This window comes from Chiroxiphia lanceolata, unplaced genomic scaffold, assembly GCF_009829145.1.
Source record: "Chiroxiphia lanceolata isolate bChiLan1 unplaced genomic scaffold, bChiLan1.pri scaffold_49_arrow_ctg1, whole genome shotgun sequence".
Lineage (NCBI taxonomy): Eukaryota > Metazoa > Chordata > Aves > Passeriformes > Pipridae > Chiroxiphia > Chiroxiphia lanceolata.
The window spans coordinates 140,348-163,354 of NW_022476524.1; the positions used below are offsets into that span (position 1 = coordinate 140,348).

The window sequence follows — 23,007 nt, forward strand, 5'->3', positions numbered from 1 at the left end:
ACACACACGGTGGGGATGGGGACACACACGGTGGGGATGGGGACACACACGGTGGGGATGGGGACACACAGTGGGGACGGAGAGAAACACACGGTGGGGATGGGGACGGGGACACAGATGGTGGGGACAGGGACACACACGGTGGGGATGGGGACACACACGGTGGGGACAGGGACACACACGGTGGGGATGGGGACACACATGGTGGGGATGGGGACAGGGACACACACAGTGGGGACAGGGACACACAGTGGGGATGGGGACACACATGTTGGGGACGGGGACACACACGGTGGGGATGGGGACACACACAGTGGGGATGGGGACACACACGGTGGGGACGGGGACACACACGGTGGGGATGGAGACACACACGGTGGGGATGGGGACACACACAGTGGGGATGGGGACACACATGGTGGGGATGGGGACACACACACGGTGGGGACGGGGACACACACGGTGGGGACGGGGACACACAGTGGGGACGGAGAGAAACACACGGTGGGGATGGGGACGGGGACACAGATGGTGGGGACAGGGACACACACCGTGGGGATGGGGACACACACGGTGGGGACAGGGACACACACGGTGGGGATGGGGACACACATGGTGGGGATGGGGACACACACGGTGGGGATGGGGACACACACGGTGGGGACAGGGACACACACGGTGGGGACAGGGACACACACGGTGGGGATGGGGACACACATGGTGGGGATGGGGACACACATGGTGGGGACAGGGACACACACGGTGGGGATGGGGACACACATGGTGGGGACAGGGACACACACGGTGGGGATGGGGACACACATGGTGGGGATGGGGACACACACGGTGGGGATGGGGACACACACGGTGGGGATGGGGACACACACGGTGGGGATGGGGATGGGGACACACATGGTGGGGATGGGGACACACATGGTGGGGATGGGGACACACACGGTGGGGATGGGGACACACACGGTGGGGATGGGGACACACATGGTGGGGATGGGGACAGGGACACACACAGTGGGGACAGGGACACACGGTGGGGATGGGGACACACATGTTGGGGACGGGGACACACACGGTGGGGACGGGGACACACACGGTGGGGACGGGGACACACACGGTGGGGATGGAGACACACACGGTGGGGATGGAGACACACACGGTGGGGATGGGGACACACACAGTGGGGATGGGGACACACATGGTGGGGATGGGGACACACACACGGTGGGGACGGGGACACACACGGCAGGGACGTGGGCACGGCCACCCGTGGGACACCCCCAGGAGGTCACCCCGCCGCGCCCAGACCCCACCGTGGCACCCACCGGCGAAGGGCGCGCGGAGCTGCTGGAGGTTCCCCAGGATCTTCTGGCTCAGCAGGTGGATGAGGCGGGTGACGACCTGTGGGGACGGGGATGGGGACGGGGACAGGGAGGGTCGTCAGACCTGGGAAGGGCTCGCTGACAGCCCGGACCAGCGTCCCACGTGACTTTTTGGGTGCCACCACCAGCCTCCATCCTTGGGAACCCCAAGTGCCACCACCCCAAATCCTTGGAACCTCAGGTGTCACCACCCCAAAGCCTTGGAACCTCAGGTGCCACCACCCCAAATCCTTGGAACCTCAGGTGCCACCACCCCAAAGCCTTGGGGACTTCAGGTGTCACCACCCCAAAGCCTTGGAACCTCAGGTGTCACCACCCCAAAGCCTTGGAACCTCAGGTGCCACCACCCCAAATCCTTGGAACCTCAGGTGCCACCACCCCAAAGCCTTGGGGACTTCAGGTGTCACCACCCCAAAGCCTTGGAACCTCAGGTGTCACCACCCCAAAGCCTTGGAACCTCAGGTGCCACCACCCCAAAGCCTTGGAACCTCAGGTGCCACCACCTCAAATCCTTGGGGACTTCAGGTGTCACCACCCCAAATCCTTGGGGACCTCAAGTACCTGGAGGGTCTGGGGGGTACCTGGGGGGTCTGGGGGGTCTGGGGGCATACCTGGGGGTACCTGGGGGGTCTGGGGGGTACCTGGGGATACCTGGAGGGTCTGGGGGGGTACCTGGGGGTCTGGGGGGGTACCTGGGGATACCTGGGTGGTGGTGGGGGGGTACCTGGGGGTACCTGGGGGGTATGGGGTGTACCTCGTGTACCTGAGGGGTCTTGGGGGTACCTGGGGGGTACCTGGGGGGTCTGGGGGGTCCCTGGGGGGTACCTGGGGGTATACCTGGAGGTACGTGGAGGGTCTGGGGGGTACCTGGGGGGTCTGGGGGCTACCTGGAGGTGTACCTGGAGGTACCTGGGGAGTCTGAGGGGTACCTGGTTGTATCTGGAAGTACCTGGGGGGTCTGGGGGATACCCGGGGGTACCTGGAGGGTCTGGGGGGTACCTGGGGGTACCTGGCTGGTGTGGGGGAGTACCTGGGGATACCTGGGGGGTCTGGGGGTATACCTGGGGGTACCGGGGGGGTGTGGGGGGGTACCTGGGGATACCTGAGGGGTCTGGGGGGGTACCAGGGGGTACCTGAGAGGTCTGGGGGGTTCCTGGGGATACCTGGGTGGTCTGGGGGCATACCTGGGGGTACCAGGGTGGTGTGGGGAGTTCCAGGGGGTACCTGGGGGGTACCTGGGGATACCTGGGTAGTGGGGGGGGGGTACCTGGGGATACCTGGGTGGTGTGGGGGGGTACCTGGGGGTATCTGCGCTTGATGTTGTTCAAGGTGCCCTCGGGGAGCTTGGCCAGCTCCGTGTCCCTCACCGCGTGCACCGTGGTGGCCCGGGGCTGCCTGGTCAGGGCCTCCACCTGCAGGAGAAGACAGGGAACCCCCCCCCCGGGAATGACCCCGGGAACGACCCCTCCGACCGCACAGCCGAGGAAACCCCGTTTCCAACGGTCCAGAAAACACGGGCAGCTCTTCCCGCCAGATTCCCGAACGTTCCTCGCCGAGGATTCCCCTTTTAACGAGGTGGAAAAAACACCCCCCGGGGCCTTGAAGCCCTTCCAAGGAGGGCAGAGACGAGGAGGAAGAGGAGGCCAGGGATGAAGGGTTGTTTGTTCCTCGCAAATCAAGGTTTCTGGGCTTTCTGAATCATTTTGATTAAAATATTTATCTGCTTTCATGGGGTTTTTTTGGTACATTCCACCCAAACTGGACCTTCTCACTAAATCTTTGTACCCATTAAAACCCTATTAAAATACAAAATATTTCTATTTCCATCTACATTTAGAAATATTTATATTTATTTACCCTAAGAGCGTTATTTATATTTACTATTTATTTCATTGCACTCAAATCAGACGTTCTCGCTAAATCTTTACACCCATTAAAACCCTATTAAAATACAAAATATTTCTATTTCCATCTACATTTAGAAATATTTATATTTATTTCTATTATATCACCTGCAGTGATCGTGGGCTGGGTGGTTTTTTTTTTCTTTCCTCAAGGAAAGCATTGAGATTTCGTTTGCTAGTTCTTCAATGACTGTGTATATCTGTTTTGGGGTTTTTTTATTTTCCTTCTTTCTTTTCTTTTTGGGGGCGTTTGGGGTTCTCTTTTTATATTGTATTTTAGATTGTATTTTAGATTGTATTTTTATATTGTATTTTTATATTGCATTTTTATATTGTATTTTTATATTGTATTCTCTTTTATATTGTCACTGTACATAAATGAAATATATGCAAATATATATATATATATATACTGTTTTGGTTGTGTTATTTTGGTTTTTGGCAGCTTTTCCCTTTCAATTCCTTTCCCCTTGGTTTGGAGGGAGCTTTTGTTGTGGTGTTGGGCGCTTGGCAGGGAGCCAAACCCCAACAGACCACAGCAAAAAAACCCTCCAAAGGAAAAAAAAAACAGAATAGCAAAAGCTACATCAATATATATATATATTTTACATACATTGCGGATATATACAATTAAAATACTATGTACACATAACCACAGAAACCCCAAACAGCTCCCAGAAAGGGGGAAGGGAAAAGGGAAAAAAAGGGGCAAAAAGGGAGAAAAACCCAAAACAGATATGCACAATGGACAACTCGGAAACTAGCAAAATAAAGAACTAGCAAAAGAATATTTTACTACTCTCCTTGGGACAGCAGAAATCGTGCTGAACGACCGCCAGCACCCTCCGCCTCCCAAGATCTACAAGGCCTCACTAGGCCTTACTAGGCCTCACTAGACTGCACTAGGCCTCACTAGGCCGCACTAGGCTGCACTAGGCCTCGCTAGGCCTCGCTAGGACACACTAGGCCTCACTAGGCCGCGCTAGGCCTCGCTAGGACACACTAGGTCTCACTAGGCCTCGCTAGGCCTCGCTAGGACACACTAGGCCTCACTAGGCCACACTAGGCCACACTAGGCCACACTAGGCCACACTAGGCCGCACTAGGCCTCGCTAGGACACACTAGGTCTCACTAGGCCACACTAGGCCACACTAGGCCTTGCTAGGCCTCGCTAGGCTGCACTAGGCCTCGCTAGCCGCACTAGGTCTCACTCCCCCACACAATGAGAACCGACAGCAGGGAACCTGCACCTTCAGAAGCACCGGAAGAGAAGAGAGCAAAGGCCTCTCCTCCCTTTTTCTTTATACCCTGGCTTACGTAAAAATCGTAGGGAATACCGGGAACGTGGCCACTTCCTTGGTTACAAACTGGTCACCGAGGAAGGCCTAGACTAAAACTACCACATGGGTCCAAACCCCCACAGCTCCGAATCTCAAAGCGTCAAGTGGAGGCCCGAGGTTGCCCCCACGTCGTGTCCCCAGCCCAGAGCTCACCACGCCCACGAGGTCCCCGCGGCCGTACTCCCCCACCAGCTCCTTCTTGCCGCTGCCCTTCTGGATGACGGAGCGCAGCCGCCCGTTGAGGACGATGTAGGTGCAGTCGGACTTGTCCCCCTGCCTGTGGGGGTGTGAGAAGTTTGAAAAGCGTCGGAATTTTCTTTTATTACTTTCCCCCAAAATAGGTGCCGTTATCAGGAAAACCCTCCCAAAAAAACCAGGAAGCTGGGTTGTGGTAGCAACGCAACCGTGTGTATATGTGGCTTATTAATATAATAAGTAAATAAATCATACAGACCCAGTTAGTTTGGGGGTTCATATGATTTATTTACTTATTATATTAACAAGCCACAAATGGCATCTCACGTTGGGCGCCATTTACGGCGTATTAATATAATATGTAAATAAATTATACGGACCCGGTTGGTTGGTTGGGGGTTCAGAGCCAAATCCTCTTTATTCCAATAAAACAACACTTTATAGATGCACCTCAAAGCAACATGTGACTCCCCTGACCAATCCAGGTGATTAAACAAGAGGGTTTATTCCTTTTCCATCTTTCCTCTAGTCAAGCCCCAACGATTTGGGCGTCAGTTAAACGTCTGAGTTTAACAAGATCACGACTTAAAAATTAAGAGACTTCAGGTGGAAGCGTGGAAAAGGAAAAGCCTTTTATTAACGAAATCTCAATAAACAACAAATGGTGCAACCAAAAACCCACCTGTAGAGCGCCCGCCCGGCCTCCACGGCCATCCAGTCGATGGCGAAGTCCATCTGGCGCACGAAGGGCGACATGCGGGCGGCCACGGTGTGCGCCACGCTCAGCACCACGCTGGGCTGCTCCCGCATGATCCTGGGGGCGACGGCGCAACGGGGGACACGGGGGTGGCCCCGGAAATGACGCTGAGGTGGCCCCAAAGGCACCACTGAGGTGGCCCCAGAAATGACACTGAGGTGGCCCCAAAGGCACCACTGAGGTGGCCCCAGAAATGACACTGAGGTGGCCTCGGAAATGACGCTGAGGTGGTCCCGAAGGTGCCACCACAGCGGCCTCAAAGGTGCCACCACAGCAACCCCAGAGATGCCGCTGCGGTGGCCCCGAAGATGCCACCACAGTGGTCCCCAAAGATGCCACCACAGCAGCCCTGAATATGCCACCACAGTGGTCCCAAAGATGCCACCACAGTGGCCCCCAAGTGCCACCACAGCAGCCCTGAATATGCCACTACAGCAGCAGCCTCAAAGGTGCAACCACAGCAACCCCAGAGATGCCACTGCAGCAGCCCCGAAGATGTGACCAGAGCAACCCTGAATATGCCACCACAGCAGCCCTGAATATACCACCACAGCAACCCTGAAGGTGCCACCACAGCAACCCCAAAGTACCACCCCAGCAGCCCCAAAGGTGCCACCACAGTGGCCCCCAAAGTGCCACCACAGTAGCCCTGACGGTGCCACCACAGTGGCCCTGAAGGTGCCACCACAGCAGCCCCTCGGAGCCACCCAGGACTTCTCAGAGCCACCCAGGACCACTTGGAGCCACCTGGGATCCCTTGGATTCACCTGGGACCTTTGGAGCCACCCAGGATCCCTCAGGGCCACCTGGGACCCCTTGGATTCACTTGGGACCCTTGGAACCACCCGGGACCCCTCAGGGTCACTCAGGAGCCACCCAGGACCCTCAGAGCCACCTGGAGCTCCGGGGACTCCTCCACTCCTTGTTGTGACCCCCCCAAACTACCCCCAGCACTCGAGGCGAGGCCACACCAACACCAGGCAGAGCTGGACCATCATCCCACCGGTTCCACCCCCCAGGCCCCCATTGTCCCCCTTGGGCATCGTCCCCCTCGCCCGTGGCCCCTTTCTCACTCGTAGAAGTCGGACTTGGAGATCTTGAGGAAGGTGCAGTCGCGGTTGGCCTTGATGGTGAAGATGAGGGGCTCCCCGGTGAGCACGGCCAGTTGCCCCACCAGCTCGCCGGGTTGTGTCAGGAACAGGCACACGTCCTCCGCCTTGTCGATCATGCGCTGGTACACGTGCAGGCACCCCCAGAGCACGAAGTGCAGGCTCACGTCCTGCCCAGAGCGCGCCCCGTCACCACCGCGGCACGGCCGGGGTGTGCCGGGGCTACCCGGGATCACTGGGGGCCACCCGGGATCCCACAGAGCCACCCGGGATCACTGGGAGTCACCTGGGACCCCACAGAGCCAGTTGGGATCCCTGGGAGCCATCCAGGATTCTACAGAGCCATCTGGGATCCCTGGGAGTCACCTGGGATCACTGGGAGTCACCTAGGATGCCACAGAGCCACCCGGGATCCCACAGAGCCACCCGAGATCTCTGGGAGTCACCCAGGATCACTGGGAGTCACCCGGGATAACTGGGAGCCACCTGGGATCACTGGGAGTCACCCGGGATCATTGGGAGTCACCCAAGATCCCACAGAGCCATCCGGGATCACTGAGAGCCACCTGGGATCACTGGGAGTCACCCGGGATTACTGGGAGTCACCTGGGATTACTGGGAGTCACCCGGGATTACTGGGAGCCACCCGGGATTACTGGGAGTCACTTGGGATTACTGGGAGTCACCCAGGATCACTGGGAGTCACCCGGGATCATTGGGAGTCACCCAAGATCTCACAGAGCCATCCGGGATCACTGGGAGTCACCCGGGATCATTAGGAGTCACCTGGGATTACTGAGAGTCACCCAGGATTACTGGGAGTCACTTGGGATTACTGGGAGTCACTCGGGATCACTGGGAGTCACCCGGGTTCACTGAGAGTCACCCAGGAATCCCTGGGAGTCACTTGGGATTACTGGGAGTCACCCGGGATCACTGAGAGTCATCTGGGATCCCTGGGAGCCATCCAGGACCATGGGAGTCACCCGGGATCCCTGGGAGTCACCTGGGACCTGGGAGCCACTCAGGATCCCTGGGAGCCACCTGGGACCCCACAGAGTCACCCGGGATCCTGGGAGTCACCCTGGGACCCCACAGAGCCACCCGGGAGCCACCCGGGATCCCTGGGAGCCACCCGGGACCCCACGGAGCCATCTGGAATCCCTGGAAGCCACCTGGGACCCCGGGAGCCACCCAGGGACCCCCAGGTACGAGGGTCCCCCCAGCCCCACGTGTGGGTGGTTGTGGTTCTTCTCATGGGGGGTTTGAACCCTCCAGAGGTTCTGGGGTCGTTCCCGCCCCCCAAGAGCCACAGGGGAGGAGTAGGGGAGTGGCACCCCATGGAAATATGGGGAGGGGGAGTCAAGGGGCCACAGAAACCCCCCCCCAAAACCCACCTGGTCACCTTGGCGGGCAATGACGGTCCCGGCTTTGGCGTGGTGGAGCAGGACGCGGTTGTTGAGGAGAGAGGGGTCCTGGAGGGAGGAACGGTGTCGTGTGGGGTGGTGGGGGGCATCAGGAGGGGATGGGGTCCACCATGAGGGGACAAGGATAACTAGGAGGTGACAAGGACCACCATGAGGGGAGAAGGACGACCAGGAGGTGAGAAGGGCCACCACAAACAATGGGGAGCACCATGAGGGGACAAGGATGACCAGGAGGTCATGGGGACCACTGTGAGGGGAGAAGGATGACCAGGAGGTCACAGGGACCACCATGAGGGGAGAAGGATGACCAGGAGGTGATAGGAACCCACCACAACGCAACAGGACCACCCCAAAGCAACAGGGGACCACCACGAGGGGACAGGGACCACCACGAGACACTGGGGACCCACCACGAGGCCAACAGAGACCCACCACAACACAACAGGACCACCCCAAAGCAACAGGGGACCAACATGAGGGGACAGGGACCACCACAAGGCACTGGGGACCCACCACGAGGCCAACAGAGACCCACCACAACACAAGAGGACCACCCCAAAGCACAGAGGGCCAGCTTGAAGCGACGGGAAGCTCCAACATGACGAGACCCCCGCGAAGCCTCGGGGGATCCACGTGAGGGGACGGGAACCTTGGGGGACCCAGGTGAGGGGACGGGAACCTTGGAGGCCCCCCAAGGCCTCACCTCCACCTTCATGAGCTTGACCAGCTCCTGCTTGGCGGCCTCGAAGACAAGGTTGGTCTGGCGGCCCTGGAAGGGCCCGAAGGGACACGGCCCCGGCCCCGCCTCGTCCTCGCTGGAGTTGGACTGGTGGGACCCCGGCGGGGGCTCCTCCAGCGTCACCGACTTGCGCTCCTTGGGCTCGTGGGACACCGACTGCGGGACATGGCGGGGTCAGGGAGCGGGGTCAGGGAGCGTTTCGGGGGGATTCGGGGGGATTTGGGGGGGACTCAGGTGGGATTCGGTGAGATTTGGGGTAGGGATTGAGTGGGATTTGGGGTGGGATTCTGAGGGGGTTTGAGGTGGGATTCAGGGTGGTTTGAGGTAGGATTTGGGTGGGATTTGGGGTGGGATTCAGGTGGGATTTGGGGCAGGATTCAGGTGGGATTCAGGGGTCCTGCCGCCGTACCCGTGTGAATCCGGCCATGGCCCCCGTGCTGTCCTCCTGCAGCGACACCGAGATGCGGCCGCGCTCGTAGGCCATGTCGAAGTCGGAGCGGGGACCCTTCTGGATGCCTGGAGGGGTGACGGGGTCACCGTGTCCAACACGGGGACAAGACAGTCCCCAGTGTCCCCCGGTTGTCCCCAAGACCCCCCACTCCCACCCCCAAACCCACCAGAGATATCCACGGGCATGGAGATGCAGCGGCTCAGGGGCGGCTGCCCTGGGTGTCCCTGAGTGTCCTCTGAGTGTCCCCTGGGTGTCCCCTGAGTGTCCTTGGGTGTCCTCTGAGTGTCCCCAGCTATCCCCTGAGCTCCCCACCCCAAGACCCCCCATTCCCACCCCCAAACCCATCAGAGATATCCACGGGCATGGAGATGCAGCGGTTCAGGGGCGGCTGCCCTGGGTGTCCCTGGTGTCCCTTGGATGTCCCTGCCTGTCCCTTGGATATCCCTGGGTGTCCCCTGAGTGTCCCTGGCTGTCCCCTGAGTGTCCCTGGCTGTCCCCTGAGTGCCCCTGCCTGTCCCCTGCCTGTCCCCAGCTATCCCTTGAGCTCCCCATCCCAAGGCCCCCCATTCCCACCCCCAAACCCACCGGAGATGTCCACGGGCATGGAGATGCAGCGGCTCAGGGGCGGCGGCGGCGGCACCGGGGTCTCCAACCCCGCACTTTTCAGCAGCTCGGCTGCAAGATCAGACCCCCCCCCGCCGTGAGCCCAGAGGGAGCAGCAGAGCCCCCCCAAAAGCAGGGGGAGGGTCCCAGCACCCCCTGGGCAGCCTTACCCTGCTCCCGGCCCTCGTCGGCGCTGCCCAGGCCCCTCTTGCTGTGCCGGACGGGGCTGGTGCGGGCGGGGTGGCCGGGCTGGGGGAAGAGCCTCAGGGGCTGCATGTCCTGCAGTTGGAGAGGAGAGAGGGACAATGCTTAAACTCTACCTAAAAATTATTTCTTTTTTTAATTATTTTAATTATTTTATTCCCAACTTAATAATTATTTTTTTTCCTCTAACTATTTTTTCCCTTACGTGTTAATTATTTCTTTTTTTCTCCAACTGTTTTATCCTCTACTTAATGGTAGCGATGGGGATGGTCACGGTTGGGTTGGGGATGGCCATGGTTGGTTTCGGGATGGTCATGGTTGGGTTTGGAGATGGACATGGTTGGTTTGGGGATGGCCATGGTTGGGTTGGGATGACCATGGTTGGGTTGGGGATGGCCATGGTTGAGTTTGGTGACGGGTATGGTTGATTTGGGGATGGCCATGATTGGTTTGGGGATGGCCATGATTGGTTTGGGGATGGTCATGGTTGATTTGGGGATGGCCATGATTGGTTTGGGGATGACCATGGTTGGGTTGGGGATGGCCATGGTTGAGTTTGGTGACGGGCATGGTTGGTTTGGGGATGGCCATGATTGGTTTGGGGATGGCCATGATTGGTTTGGGGATGGCCATGGTTGGGTTGGGGATGGCCATGATTGGTTTGGGGATGGCCATGGTTGGTTTAAGGGTGACCATGGTTGGTTTGGGGATGGCCATGGTTGGTTTGGGGATGGTCATGGTTGGGTTGGGGATGGTCATAGTTGAGTTGGGATGACCATGATTGGTTTGGGGATGGCCATGGTTGGTTTGGGGAGGGTCATGGTGGGGTTGGGGATGGTCATAGTTGAGTTGGGATGACCATGATTGGTTTGGAGATGGCCATGGTTGGTTTGGGGATGTTCATGGTTGGTTTGGGGATGGCCATGGTTGGGTTGGGGATGGCCATGGTTGGGTTGGGGATGGCCATGGTTGGTTTGGGGATGGCCATGGTTGGGTTGGGGATGGCCATGGTTGAGCTGGGATGACCATGATTGGTTTGCGGATGGTCATGGTTGGTTTGGGGATGGTCATGGTTGGTTTGGGGATGGTCATGGTTGGTTTGGGGATGGTCATGATTGGGTTGGGGATGGTCATGATTGGGTTGGGGATGGCCATGGTTGGGTTGGGGATGGCCATGGTTGGGTTGGGGATGGCCAAACCCTGGAGAGGAGTTCAGGAAGCAGGAGACTCTTTTCTGGCCATTTTCCACCAATTTTGCCCCGATCTCCCCCTTCCCCCCGCAGGACTCACGTGGCTGAAGAGCTCGTTGGTCAAGCCCAGGTAGTTGTGCAGGGCCAGGAAGGTGACGCGCTGCAGTCTCACCATGATGATCTGAGGGGGGACAGGAGGCCACCGGTGACCCCCTGCCACCCCAAGGGACCCTCCTTGGGCCTCCCAGCGCCCACCTCACCTGCACCACCCGCACCAAGCTCTCCGGGTACTTCTCGAAGATGGCGGAGAAGGCCTCGACCGGCAGGCGCAGGATGGTGGAGTCCTCGGCGGCGCGGGCGCACACCGTGCGGTACGGCCGCTGGTGGCCCTGCGGGACACGGCTGCTGGGGGGGCCTGGCCGGCACTGGGAGCTCCAGCCCGGCCCTGGGTGGGGTTTGTGGGGAGCTGGGAGGTGGGGAAGTCCCAGGGTGGCACTGGGGGTTGGGTCGGTTGGGGTTGGGGATGGCCATGGTTGGACTGGAGGAGTTTGGGGATGGTCAAGGTTGGGTTTGGGGATGGCCACGGTTGAGTTTGGGGATGGTCATGGTTGGGTTTGGGGATGATCAGGGTTGGAGTTGGGGATGGTCATAGTTGGGTTTGGGGATGGTCATGGTTGGGATAGGGATGGCCATGGTTGGGTTGGGGATGGCCATGGTTGGACTGGAGGAGTTTGGGGATGGTCAAGGTTGGGTTTGGGGATGGCCATGGTTGAGTTTGGGGATGGCCATGGTTGAGTTTGGGGATGGTCATGGTTGAGTTTGGGGATGGCCATGGTTAAGTTTGGGGATGGCCATGGTTGGACTGGAGAAGTTTGGGGATGGTCATGGTTGGGGTTGGAGATGGTCACAAATGAGTTTGGGGATGGCCGTGGTTGGACTGGAGGAGTTTGGGGATAGTCAAGGTTGGGTTTGGGGATGGCCAAGGTTGAGTTTGGGGATGGCCATGGTTGGTTTGGGGATGGCCATGGTTGGACTGGAGGAGTTTGGGGATGGCCATGGTTGGTTTGGGGATGGCCATGGTTGGACTGGAGGAGTTTGGGGATGGCCATGGTTGGTTTGGGGATGGTCAAGGTTGGGTTTGGGGATGGCCATGGTTGGGTTTGGGGATGGCCATGGTTGGTTTGGGGACGGCCATGGTTGGACTGGAGGGGTTTGGGGACAGTCATGGTTGGACCGGGGACATTCGGGGACAGCGTTGGTACCGTGATGACATCGAGGATGCTGAGCAGGCTGTGGACACTGTCCCCAGGGAACACCTCCTTCATCACCGTCTCCTTCCCATCCTGCCGAGCACAGAGCCCTTCGTTCCTTCCATCCCTGCTGCCCCTGTCCCATCCCTGTCCCCAGAGTGTCCCCTGGTGTCCCCTGGGTGTCCCCTGAGTGTCCCCCGAGTGTCACTGGATGTGCCCAGGTATCCCCTGGGTGTCCATGTGTGTCCCCAGATGTCCCTTAGGTGTCCCTGGGTGTCCTCTGGGTGTACCTGGATATTCCCAAGTGTGTTCAGGTGTCCCTTGGCTGTCCCCTGGTTGTCCCCAGCTGTCCCCAGGTGTCCCCTGGGTGTCTCCAGCCATCCCCAGGTGTCCCCTGGTTGTCCCCTGGCTGTCTCCAGCCATCTCCAGGTGCCCCTTGGCTGTCCCTGGCTGTCCCCTGGCTGTCCCCAGGGGACAGCCAAGGACAGCCAGGGGACAGCCAGGTGTCCCCTGCCTGTGCCCTGGCTGTCCCCTGGCTGTCCTTGGCTGTCCCCAGGTGTCCCCTGGCTGTCCCCTGGTTGTCTCCAGCCATCCCCAGGTGTCCCCTGGCTGTTCCCAGCTGTCCCCAAGTATCCCCTGAGTGTCTCCAGCCATCCCCAGGTGCCCCCTTGGTTGTCCCTGGCTGTCCCCTGGATGTTCCTGGTTGTCCCCAGGTGTCCCCAGCTGTCCCCTGGCTGTCCCAGGTGCCCCCTGGCTGTCTCCAGCCATCCCCAAGTGTCCCCTGGCTGTCTCCAACCATCCCCAGGTGCCCCCTGGCTGTGCCTTGGTTGTCCCCAAGTGTCCCCTGGCTGTCTCCAACCATCCCAGAAGCCCCCTGGTTGTCCCCTGGCTGTCCCTGGCTGTCCCCAGCTGACCCCCGGGTGTCTCCAGCCATCCCCAGGTGCCCCCTGGTTGTCCCTGGTTGTCCCTTGGATGTCCCCTGGTTGTCCCCAGGTGTCCCCTGGGTGTCTCCAGCCATCCCCAGGTGCCCCCTGGTTGTCCCCAGGTGTCCCCTGGCTGTCTCTAGCCATCTCCAGGTGCCCCTTGGCTGCCCCTGGTTGTCCCCAGCTGTCCCCTGGTTGTCTCCTGGGTGTATACAGCCACCCCCAGGTGCCCCCTGGCTGTCCCCTGCCATCCCCAGGTGTCCCCTGCCTGTGCCCTGGTTGTCTCCTGGGTGTCTCCAGCCATCCCCAGGTGTCCCCTGGCTGTCCCTGGCTATCCCCTGACAGTCCCCAGGTGTCCCCTGGCTGTCTCCAGCCATCCCCAGCTGTCCCCTGGCTGTCCCCAGGTGTCCCCTGGCTGTTCCCAGGTGTCCCCTGGCTGTTCCCAGGTGTCCCCTGAGTGTCTCCAGTCATCCCTGGGTGCCCCCTGGCTGTCCCCAGCTGTCCCCTGGCTGTCCCTGGCTGTCCCCTGGCTGTCCCCAGGTGTCCCCAGGTGCCCTCACCGGCTCGGTGAGCAGCAGCTCCAGTTTGCCGTCCTGCAGGACGTAGATGCTGGTGTCGGGCTGGCCGGGCCGGAACACGTACTCGCCCTGCTGGCACTGCTGGAACACCATGTGCTTGCACAGCTCCAGGAACAGCGGCTTCTCAAAGTGCCCCAGCACCCTGCGGGCACAGCCGGGGGCACAGCGGGTGACACCGAGCCCGCTGCCACCTCTCCCGGTTGCCATGGAGATGGGGACGCAGGAGAAGAGCGGCCGGTGGCGCCGGGGTCCAGACTCCGCTGGGAAATGGTGGTCGGGGGGGATGCTGGTCCCTCAAGGGGAATTCTGGTCCCTCGGGTGGATCCTGAGCCCCAGGGATGGATTTGATCCCCCCAGGAGAGATCCTGACCTCCAGGGAGGGATCCTGATCCCTCGGATGGATCCTGAGCCCCAGGGATGGATCCTGATCCCTCGGGGGGAATTCTGGTGCCTCAGATGGATCCTGAGCCCCAGGGATGGATCCTGATCCCTCGGGGGGAATTCTGGTGCCTCGGATGGATCCTGAGCCCCAGGGATGGAGCCCGAGCCCCCCAGGATAGATCCTGACCTCTAGGGATGGATCCTGATCCCTCAGGTGGATCCTGAGCCCCAGGGATGGATTTGATCCCCCCAGGACAGATCCTGATCTTCAGGGGGGATCCTGATCCCTCAGGGGGAATTCTGGTCCCTCAGATGGATCCTGAGCCCCAGGGATGGATTTGATCCCCCCAGGATAGATCCTGACCTCCAGGGATGGATCCTGATCCCTCAGGGGGAATTCTGGTCCCTCGGATGGATCCTGAGCCCCAGGGATGGGTCCTGAGCCCCAGTACCTTGATCCCATGGATGGATCCTGACCCCCAAAGACGGATCCTGACCCCACTGAGCCTGATCCTGATCCCCAGGTCCCTGACCCCGAACTCCCCCATGACGGACCCCGATGCCAGGGCCAGATCCCGATGCCAGGGCTGGATCCCGATGCCAGGGCTGGATCCCAATGCCAGGGCCAGACCCTGATCCCAGGGCCAGACCCCGATCCCAGGGACAGATCCCGATGCCAGGGACAGATCCCGATGCCAGGGTTGGATCCCAATGCCAGGGCTGGATCCCAATGCCAGGGCTGGATGCTGATGCCAGGGCCAGACCCCAGTCCCAGGGACAGACCCCAATCCCAGGGACAGACCCCGATCCCAGGGCCAGACCCCGATCCCGGGGACAGACCCCAGTCCCAGGGCCGGAACCCGATGCCAGGGCTGGATCCCGATGCCAGGGCTGGATCCCAATGCCAGGGCCAGACCCTGATCCCAGGGCCAGACCCCAGTCCCAGGGCCAGACCCCGATCCCAGGGCCAGACCCCGATCCCAGGGCCGGATCCCCATCCCAAGGACAGACCCCGATCCCAGGGCCGGATCCCATTGCCAGGGCTGGATTCCCATCCCAGGGCCAGATCCCACTTCCAGGGTTGGATTCCCATCCCAGGGTCAGATCCCACTTCCAGGGCCCTCCCCGTTGCTCACCGGACGTTCTTGAGCATGTAGAGGACCTCGGAGGGCAGGTGGGAATTGGCCACGTCGAACTCGGTCAGGTCGGCCTCCAGCACCGCCGGCGGCGGCTCCTTCAGCTGCAGCGTCGGCTGCTCCTTCCGGATGCGCAGCAGCCTTGGGGACACCCCGGGGGACACCGCGTTGGGACGCCCAGATGGCACCGGGACGGTGCCACCACCACCCCCCTGCCCCCCCCAAACCGACGGTGCCCCCTCCTCACTTCTTGGCGATGTTGAGCATCTTCAGCTTCTTCTTCATGCGGGGCCGGGAGGTGCTGGAGATGGTGGTGTCCACCAGGGACGACGTGGACTGGGACACCTGGGGGGGGGGGTGGGGACGACGCCCCGGGGTGTCACCCGCCGGTGGCCTCGGGGTGTCACCCACCAGTGGCCTCGTGGTGCCACCACCCCCCCCCCGAACGTCACCTTGCGCATGATCTTGCGGCCGTAGAAGAGCATCTTGTCCCTCTTGCGGAAGCGGTACCGGGGGGTCTCCTGGGCGGGCACCTCTGGGGACACACGGGGGACACGGGCTGAGGGGGTGTGGCACTGTCACCCCCCTGTCCCCGAGGCCACCGGGGCCGTGTCGCTCACCCTTAAGGCGCAGCCGGTGCAGCAGGGCCACGACGGCCGTGACGACGACGACGACGGTGAGGCCGAGGCCCAGGATGGCCCCCAGCACCTGGGGAGGGACAGGGGGGTCCCCACGCGGTCCCTGAGGTCCCCACGGGGTCCCCAAGGTCCCCACACGGTCCCTGAGGTCCCCACGGGGTCCCCGGGGGATGGGGACAAGCGCAGAGGGTGACTGATGGCAGGGCCACCGTGGGGACGTGGAGAGAGGGGAGGGGCTGGGTGGGATCAGGGACCAGGACACATCCCCAGGGGGACATGAGTGTGTCACCTCAGAGGTGCTGAGCAGCACTGGGGACACAGGGACATTGTCCCCAAGGACATGGGAACACCTTTGTGTCACCTCAGGGGGTGCTGAGCAGCACTGGGGACATGAGGACACTTCTCCAAGGACATGGAGACACCTTTGTGTCACCTCAGGGGGTGCTGAGCAGCACTGGGGACACGAGGACACTGTTCCCAAGGACATGGGGACATTTCAGGGGGTGCTGAGCAGCACTGGGGACACAGGAACATTGTCCCCAAGGACATAAGGACAGGGGTGTGTCACCTCAGCGGGTGCTGAGCAGCATTGGGGACACAGGGACATTGTCCCCAAGGACATGGAGACACCTTTGTGTCACCTCAGGGGGTGCTGAGCAGCACTGGGGACACAGGGACACTGTTCCCAAGGACATGAGGACATTTCAGGGGGTGCTGAGCAGCACTGGGGACACAGGGACATTGTCCCCAAGGACATGGGGACATTTCTGTGTCACCTCAGAGGGGGTCATGGGGACATGGAGACATTGGAACACAGGGACACGGGGACATGAGGACACAGGGACACAGGACACTGTCCCCTCACCGCGCTGGTCGGGAGCCGGTCGGTCAAGAACCGCGGCAGCACCGCCCTCAGGGGCCCGTCCTGTGGGGACAAGGGACAGTTGAGCCCCAGGGACCCCTGGGGTGGGGACAAGGGACAGTTGAGCCCTGGGGACCCCTGGGAGCAAGGACAAGGGACACCTGAGCCCCACTGACCCCCTGGGGTGGGAACAAGGGACAACTGAGCCTCAGTGACCCCCAGGGTGGGGAAAAGGGACAACTGAGCCCCACTGACCCCTGGGGTGGGGACAAGGGACAACTGAGCCCCACTGACCCCCGGGGTGGGGACAAGGGACAACTGAGCCCCAGGGACCCCCGGGGTGGGGACAAGGGACAATTGAGCTCCAGGGACCCCCCCCCCTCCCAGAGTGGGGACAAAGGACAACTGAACCCCAGTGACCCCCAGGGTGGGTGGGGACACTGAGGTGACAGGGCCATGTCCCACCTCGGCCTCGTCCTGCGGCTCCGACTCGCTCTGCCCCATGGCCGGGGGGGGCTCTGCCCATCCAAAGTCCTGCCAAAACGGGGCACAAAGGGACAAAAAGGGGCAAAAAGGGACAAAAAGGGACAAAAAGGGACAAAAAGGGACACTTTGTGACACGGGGACACCCAGGTGACACTCCAGTGACACCTCACAGGGGTGGCCTGGGGCGGGTCTGCCTCTGGGACAGGGTTGTCCCCAGAGTGTCCCCAAGGGGCTCGGGGACATCGAGTGGTCACAGAGAACCTTGTGGTGTCCCCCCCCCCTTGGGGACTTCGGTGTCACTTCCCCCTTGGGGACAGGAAGTGGTGGCAGGAACCGCCCTGTTGTGACAGGTCCTGTCACTGGGCTGAGGCCCCCGGGGGCTGTCACCCATCCCTGCTGTCACCCATCCCTGTTGTCACTTGCCCCCGTTGTCACCTCCTGGCACCGGTGCCACCACTGGGACTCGCCCCGGTGTGTCCCCTCTGTGTCACCCACCCCCACTGTCACCCGCCCCCACTGTCACCCTGCCAGTGCCACCACTGGGACCCCCTCCCTCTCTGTGTCCCCTCTGTGTCCCCTCTGTGTCACCTGCCACCACTGTCATCCACCCCCACTGTCACCCTGCCAGTGCCACCGCTGGGACCCACTCCCCCTCTGTGTCACCTGCCACCACTGTCACCCATCCCTGCTGTCACTTGTGCCCATTGTCACCTCCTGGCACCGGTGCCACCTCTGGGACCCGCCCTCTGTGTCACCCACCCCCACTGTCACCCTGCCAGTGCCAACACTGGGACCCACTCCCCCTCTGTGTCCCCTCCGTGTCACCCATCCCTGCTGTCACTTGTGCCCGTTGTCACCTCCTGGCACCGGTGCCACCGCTAGGACCCACCCCAGTGTGTCCCCTCCGTGTCACTTGTGCCCGTTGTCACCTCCTGGCACCGGTGCCACCGCTGGGGCCAACCCCTGTGTGTCCCCTGTGTGTCCTGGCACGTCCCCCCTGTGCCACCCCCCCCCCCCGTGTCACCCCCGTCCTTCCCAAGGACACCCCGGGGAGGTGACAGTGGCACCGGGACGTCACCAGGGCTGGCACGTGTCACCCCAGTGCCACCAAGGCCACCCCGGGGGGGGGGTGGGGTGGCACAGAGGTGGCACCGGGGCCCGGTGACACCCCCAGGGTGACAACGGGGGTGACAATTCCTCCCCCCTGTTGTCCCCAACAGCCCCCTCCCCCCAAAAATACCCCCCCCAGCTCCCAAAATTCTACACCCCCCAAATTATTCTCACCCCCCCCAGGGTAAAATCCACCCCCCCCACTGTTACTGCCCCCCCCGGGCAATATTAACCCCCCTCCCAAAATTCTACACCCCCAAATTATTCCCACACACCCCCCAGGGTAAAATCCACCCCCCCACACTGTTATTGCCCCCCCCCCAAAATTCTACCCCCCCAAATTATTCCCACCCCCCCCAGAAGAAAATCCAGCCCCCCAAAACGTTATTGCCCCCCCCCCGGGCAATATTACCCCCCCTCCCAAAATTCTACCCCCCCAAATTATTCCCACACCCCCCCAGGGCAAAATCCACCCCCCCAAACTGTTATTGCCCCCCCCCGAAGCAATATTACCCCCCCCAAAATTCTACAGCCCCCCAAATTATTCCCACACTCCCTCAGGGTAAAATCCACCCCCCCACACTGTTATTGCCCCCCCCCCCCAAAATTCTACCCCCCCAAATTATTCCCACCCCCCCCAGAAGAAAATCCAACCCCCCAAACTGTTATTGCCCCCCCCGGGCAATATTAACCCCCCTCCCAAAATTCTACCCCCCCCAAATTATTCCCACACCCCCCCAGGGTAAAATCCACCCCCCAAACTGTTATTGCCCCCCCCGGGCAATATTAACACCCCCCCCCAAAATTCTACCTCCCCAAATTATTCCCACCCCCCTCGAGGGCAAAATCCACCCCCCTACACTGTTATTGCCCCCCCCCCAAATTATTCCCACCCCCCCCCCAGAAGAAAATCCAGCCCCCCAAACTGTTATTGCCCCCCTCGGGCAATATTAACACCCCCCCCAAAATTCTACACCCCCAAATTATTCCCACATCCCCCCCCCCAGGGTAAAATCCACCCCCCTACACTGTTATTGCCCCCCCCGGGCAATATTAACCCCCCTGCCAAAATTCTGCCCCCCCAAATTATTCCCACCCCCCACGAGGGTAAAATCCACCCCCTGGCTGTTATTGCCCTCCCCCCAGGTTTAATACCCCCCCACACAACTGTTATTCCCCCCCCCGAAGCTAATTTTGCCCCCCCATGGCTTATTACCCTCCCCAAATCCCCCCCCAACCCGTTCTTGCCCCCCCCCATGTGCTAATACCCCCTCCAACCGCTATTGCCCCCTCTCGGGGCATTATTGCCCCCCCTCCCAGGTTTAATTACCCCCCCAATCATTATTGCCCCCCCCAGGGCGTTATTGCCCCCCCATGTATTAATAGCCCCCAAGTTGCCCCCCACCCCAGGCGTTATTGCCCCCACTCAATTGTTATTGCCCCCCCAGGCTAATATTGACCCCCCCCATGGCTAATTACCCTCCCCAACCTCCTCCAAACATTATTGCCCCCCCAGGGCGTTATTGCCCCCCCCCCATGTTAATACCATCGTCATTGCCCCCCAAAGGCGTTATTGCCCCCCCCCAGGTTTAATAACCCCCCCAACTGTTATTGCCCTCCCCAGGCTAATATTGACCCCCCCCCCCGGGTTATTACCCTCCCCAAATCCCCCCCCAGGGCCTTATTGCCCCCCCCCATGTGTTAATACCTCCTCCATCGTTATTGCCCCCCGATAACACCCCTCCCCCCGACCGTTACTCCCCCCCCCCCAGGTTTAACCACCCCCACAACCGTTATTTCCCCCCACGCATTAACCCCCCCCCCGCCCATTATTGCCCCCCCCCGATCCATTCCCTCCCCCCTCCCCCACCCCAAAACCACCCCCACTCCGGCTCTGCCCCCCCCTCCCCCCCGCCCCCCTTCACTCCCCAGCCCCCCCCCGCAGCCAACAGCGCCCTCCCCAAGCCCCCCCAACTCTGTGTCACCCCCCCAGGGACCCCTTGAGCCCCCCCAGGACTCCCCGCACCCCCCCAAGGACCCCCCCGGCTCCCCCCTCACCCTCGGCCGGTCTCGCCCCGCTCCGGCCCTGGCGGCGCCCGCGGCCCCCGCGCGGTCATTGCCCCTTTAAGAGCCCGCCCCGCCTCCTGAAGTGACGTCATCGAGCGGCGTCCCAGCGCGGCGCGTGGGTGCCGCCATTTTGAAAAGGTCAACCGCAATTTATCGAGATAAAAAACGCGGGGGCGCCATCTTGGGCGTGGAAGTGAATGACGTCATCATATGCGACGGACAGTGGGTGGGGCCGCCCCGGCGCCATCTTGGGGGTGGCGGGAAGGGGAGGAGGGGGTGTCCCCAAATTTTGCGGGGGGTCCGGGAGGGGCGGAGGCGTGGGGGGGGGAATCCTGGGGTTTGTCCTCGTGGGCGCCCCTGGGTGGGGTGGGACACGCGGGGACAGCGGTGTCACCCCCCCCATGGGCACCCTGCGGTGGCACGTGCTCTGTCACCTTGTCCCCGTGGGGGTGACACCCAGGGCCACCTTTGTGACCCCCACAGGGTGACCCCCAGGGCCACCACTTTCCCCCCCAGGGGCACCTCAGGGTAGCACCTGCTGGATCACCTTGACCCCATGGGGGTGACCCCCAGGGCCACCCTGTCCCCCCAGGGTGACACCCGCTGCCATCCTGTCCCCATGGGAAGGGGGTGACACCCGGGGCAACCACTGTGACCCCCAGGGTGACACCCAGGGCCTCCCCTGTCCCCCCCATGGGCACCCCAGGGTGGCACCCGCTGCCATCCTGTCCCCATGGGAAGGGGGTGACACCCAGTGCCACCTTTGTGACCCCCAGGGTGACCCTCAGTGCCTCCCCTGTCCCCCCCAGGGGCACCCCAGGGTGTCACCCCCACCCCTCTGACCCCCCCAGGAACGGCACCGACCCCCCTGTTCTCCCACGGCACTTTATTGACCCCCCCAGGGCACGACCCCCCCCCCCCCCCTCAGTGCCAGGTGCCAACCCCCCCCAGTGCAGCCAGGGCCCAGTTTTTGGGGTGAAAAGGGGCAGTTTTGGGTGCTGGGGGGGGCCAGTGTCGGGTACCAACTCCCCAGAATGGCCAGGCCCTGTTTTTGGGGGGAAAAGGGGCAGTTTTGGGTGCTGGGAGGGGCCCAGTGTTGGGTACCAACCCTCCAGAATGCCAGGCCCTATTTTGGGGTGGAAAGGGGCAGATTTGGGTGCTGGGGGGACCCAGTGCTGGGTGCCACCCCCCTGGCATGGCCACACCCCAGTTTGAGGTGAAAAGGGGCAGATTTGGGTGCTGGGAGGGCCCAGTGCCAGGTGCCAACTCCTCATGTGGCCACACCCTGTTTTGGGGTGAAAAAGGGCAGATTTGGGTGCTGGGGGGACCCAGTACCAGGTGCCAAACCCCCCAGTGCAGCCAGGCCCCAGTTTGGGGTGAAAAGGGGCAGTTTTGGGTGATGGGGGGGCCCAGTGCCAGATGCCAACCCCACCCCACCCCCTCCTACATGGCCAGGCCCTGTTTTTGGGGTGAAAAGGGGCAGTTTTGGGTGCTGGGGGGGGGCCCAGTGTCAGGTGCCAACCCCTTGGCACGGCCCCAAAATCCCCAAAACGCATCCAAGGAGTTCCAGGGCTCCAAAGTGGCCCCCAAAAACAGACCTGGGGGGTCCCAGGGCTCCAAAGTGCCCCCAAAATCCATCCAAGGGGTCTCAGGCTGCCCCCAAAATTCATCTGGGGGGTCCCAGGGCTCCAAAGTGCCCCCAAAATCCATCCAGGGGGTCTCAGGCTGCCCCCAAAATTCATATCGGGGGTGTCCCAAATGTCCAAGTGCCCCCAAAATCCATGCAAGGGGTCTCAGGCTGCCCCCAAAACTCATCTGGGGGTGTCCCAAATGTCCAAGTGCCCCCAAAATCCATCCAAGGGGGCCCAGGGTGCCCCCAAAACACGTCTGGGGTGTCCCAAATGTCCAAGTGCCCCCCAAAATCCATCCAGGGGGTCTCAGGCTGCCCCCAAAACACACCTGGGGGGTCCCAGGGCTCCAAATAGCCCCCAAAATCCATCCAAGGGGTCTCAGGCTGCCCCCAAAACACATCTAGGGGGTCCCAAATCTCCAAGTGCCCCCAAAATCCATCCAAGGGGTCCCAGGTTGACCCCCAAACACACCTGGGGGGTCCCAGGGCTCCAAATGGCCCCCAAAATCCATCCAAGGGGTCCCAGGGTGCCCCCAAAACACGTCTGGGATGTCCCAAATGTCCAAGTGCCCCCAAAATCCATCCAAGGGGGCCCAGGGCTTCAAACTGTCCCCCCAAAACACATTTGGGGG

The 23,007-nt window shown here is 61.3% G+C and overlaps 2 protein-coding genes across 5 annotated transcripts in view; both read right to left on the minus strand.

Moving 5' to 3' along the window:
* PNPLA6 (patatin like phospholipase domain containing 6) overlaps window positions 1-20,424 on the minus strand; it is a 44,386-nt gene extending 23,962 nt beyond the window's left edge. For all 4 annotated transcript variants that reach the window (XM_032677299.1, XM_032677298.1, XM_032677297.1 and 1 more), the window contains exons 1-21: window positions 20,387-20,424; window positions 17,548-17,616; window positions 17,086-17,145; window positions 16,203-16,290; window positions 16,035-16,117; window positions 15,830-15,927; window positions 15,583-15,723; window positions 14,048-14,207; window positions 12,577-12,657; window positions 11,575-11,703; window positions 11,415-11,495; window positions 10,091-10,199; window positions 9,903-9,992; window positions 9,276-9,382; window positions 8,831-9,022; window positions 8,098-8,175; window positions 6,665-6,870; window positions 5,517-5,648; window positions 4,793-4,916; window positions 2,693-2,806; window positions 1,338-1,413 (exon numbers count right to left, since the gene is read on the minus strand). In XM_032677299.1, the coding sequence (XP_032533190.1) occupies window positions 1,338-1,413; window positions 2,693-2,806; window positions 4,793-4,916; window positions 5,517-5,648; window positions 6,665-6,870; window positions 8,098-8,175; window positions 8,831-9,022; window positions 9,276-9,382; window positions 9,903-9,992; window positions 10,091-10,199; window positions 11,415-11,495; window positions 11,575-11,703; window positions 12,577-12,657; window positions 14,048-14,207; window positions 15,583-15,723; window positions 15,830-15,927; window positions 16,035-16,117; window positions 16,203-16,290; window positions 17,086-17,145; window positions 17,548-17,616; window positions 20,387-20,395 (2,227 nt within the window). In that variant the 5' untranslated portion in view covers window positions 20,396-20,424. The remainder of the gene's footprint in view (window positions 1-1,337; window positions 1,414-2,692; window positions 2,807-4,792; window positions 4,917-5,516; window positions 5,649-6,664; window positions 6,871-8,097; window positions 8,176-8,830; window positions 9,023-9,275; window positions 9,383-9,902; window positions 9,993-10,090; window positions 10,200-11,414; window positions 11,496-11,574; window positions 11,704-12,576; window positions 12,658-14,047; window positions 14,208-15,582; window positions 15,724-15,829; window positions 15,928-16,034; window positions 16,118-16,202; window positions 16,291-17,085; window positions 17,146-17,547; window positions 17,617-20,386) is intronic.
* Window positions 20,425-20,732: 308 nt separating this feature from the next.
* LOC116781630 (protein mono-ADP-ribosyltransferase PARP4-like) lies at window positions 20,733-22,915 on the minus strand. The gene is made up of 4 exons (XM_032677289.1): window positions 22,841-22,915; window positions 22,497-22,810; window positions 21,688-22,351; window positions 20,733-20,925 (listed from the first exon to the last, which is right to left on the minus strand). The coding sequence occupies exons 2-4, from the start codon at window positions 22,774-22,776 to the stop codon at window positions 20,733-20,735; spliced, it is 1,137 nt and encodes a 378-aa protein (XP_032533180.1). The 5' UTR covers window positions 22,777-22,810; window positions 22,841-22,915.
* Between the last annotated feature and the right edge of the window lie 92 nt (window positions 22,916-23,007).

Coding starts and splice junctions, on each gene's coding strand:
- LOC116781630 (XM_032677289.1), bottom strand. CDS start 22,776: ATGTGTTTTGGGGGCAGCCTGAGACCCCTTGGATGGATTTTGGGGGCT. Junction 22,352..22,496: donor GGCACTTGGACATTTGGGAC/ACCCCCGATATG, acceptor GGAGCCCTGGGA/CCCCCCAGGTCTGTTTTTGG. Junction 20,926..21,687: donor CCCTGGCTGCACTGGGGGGG/GTTGGCACCTGG, acceptor TCCACGCCCAAG/ATGGCGCCCCCGCGTTTTTT.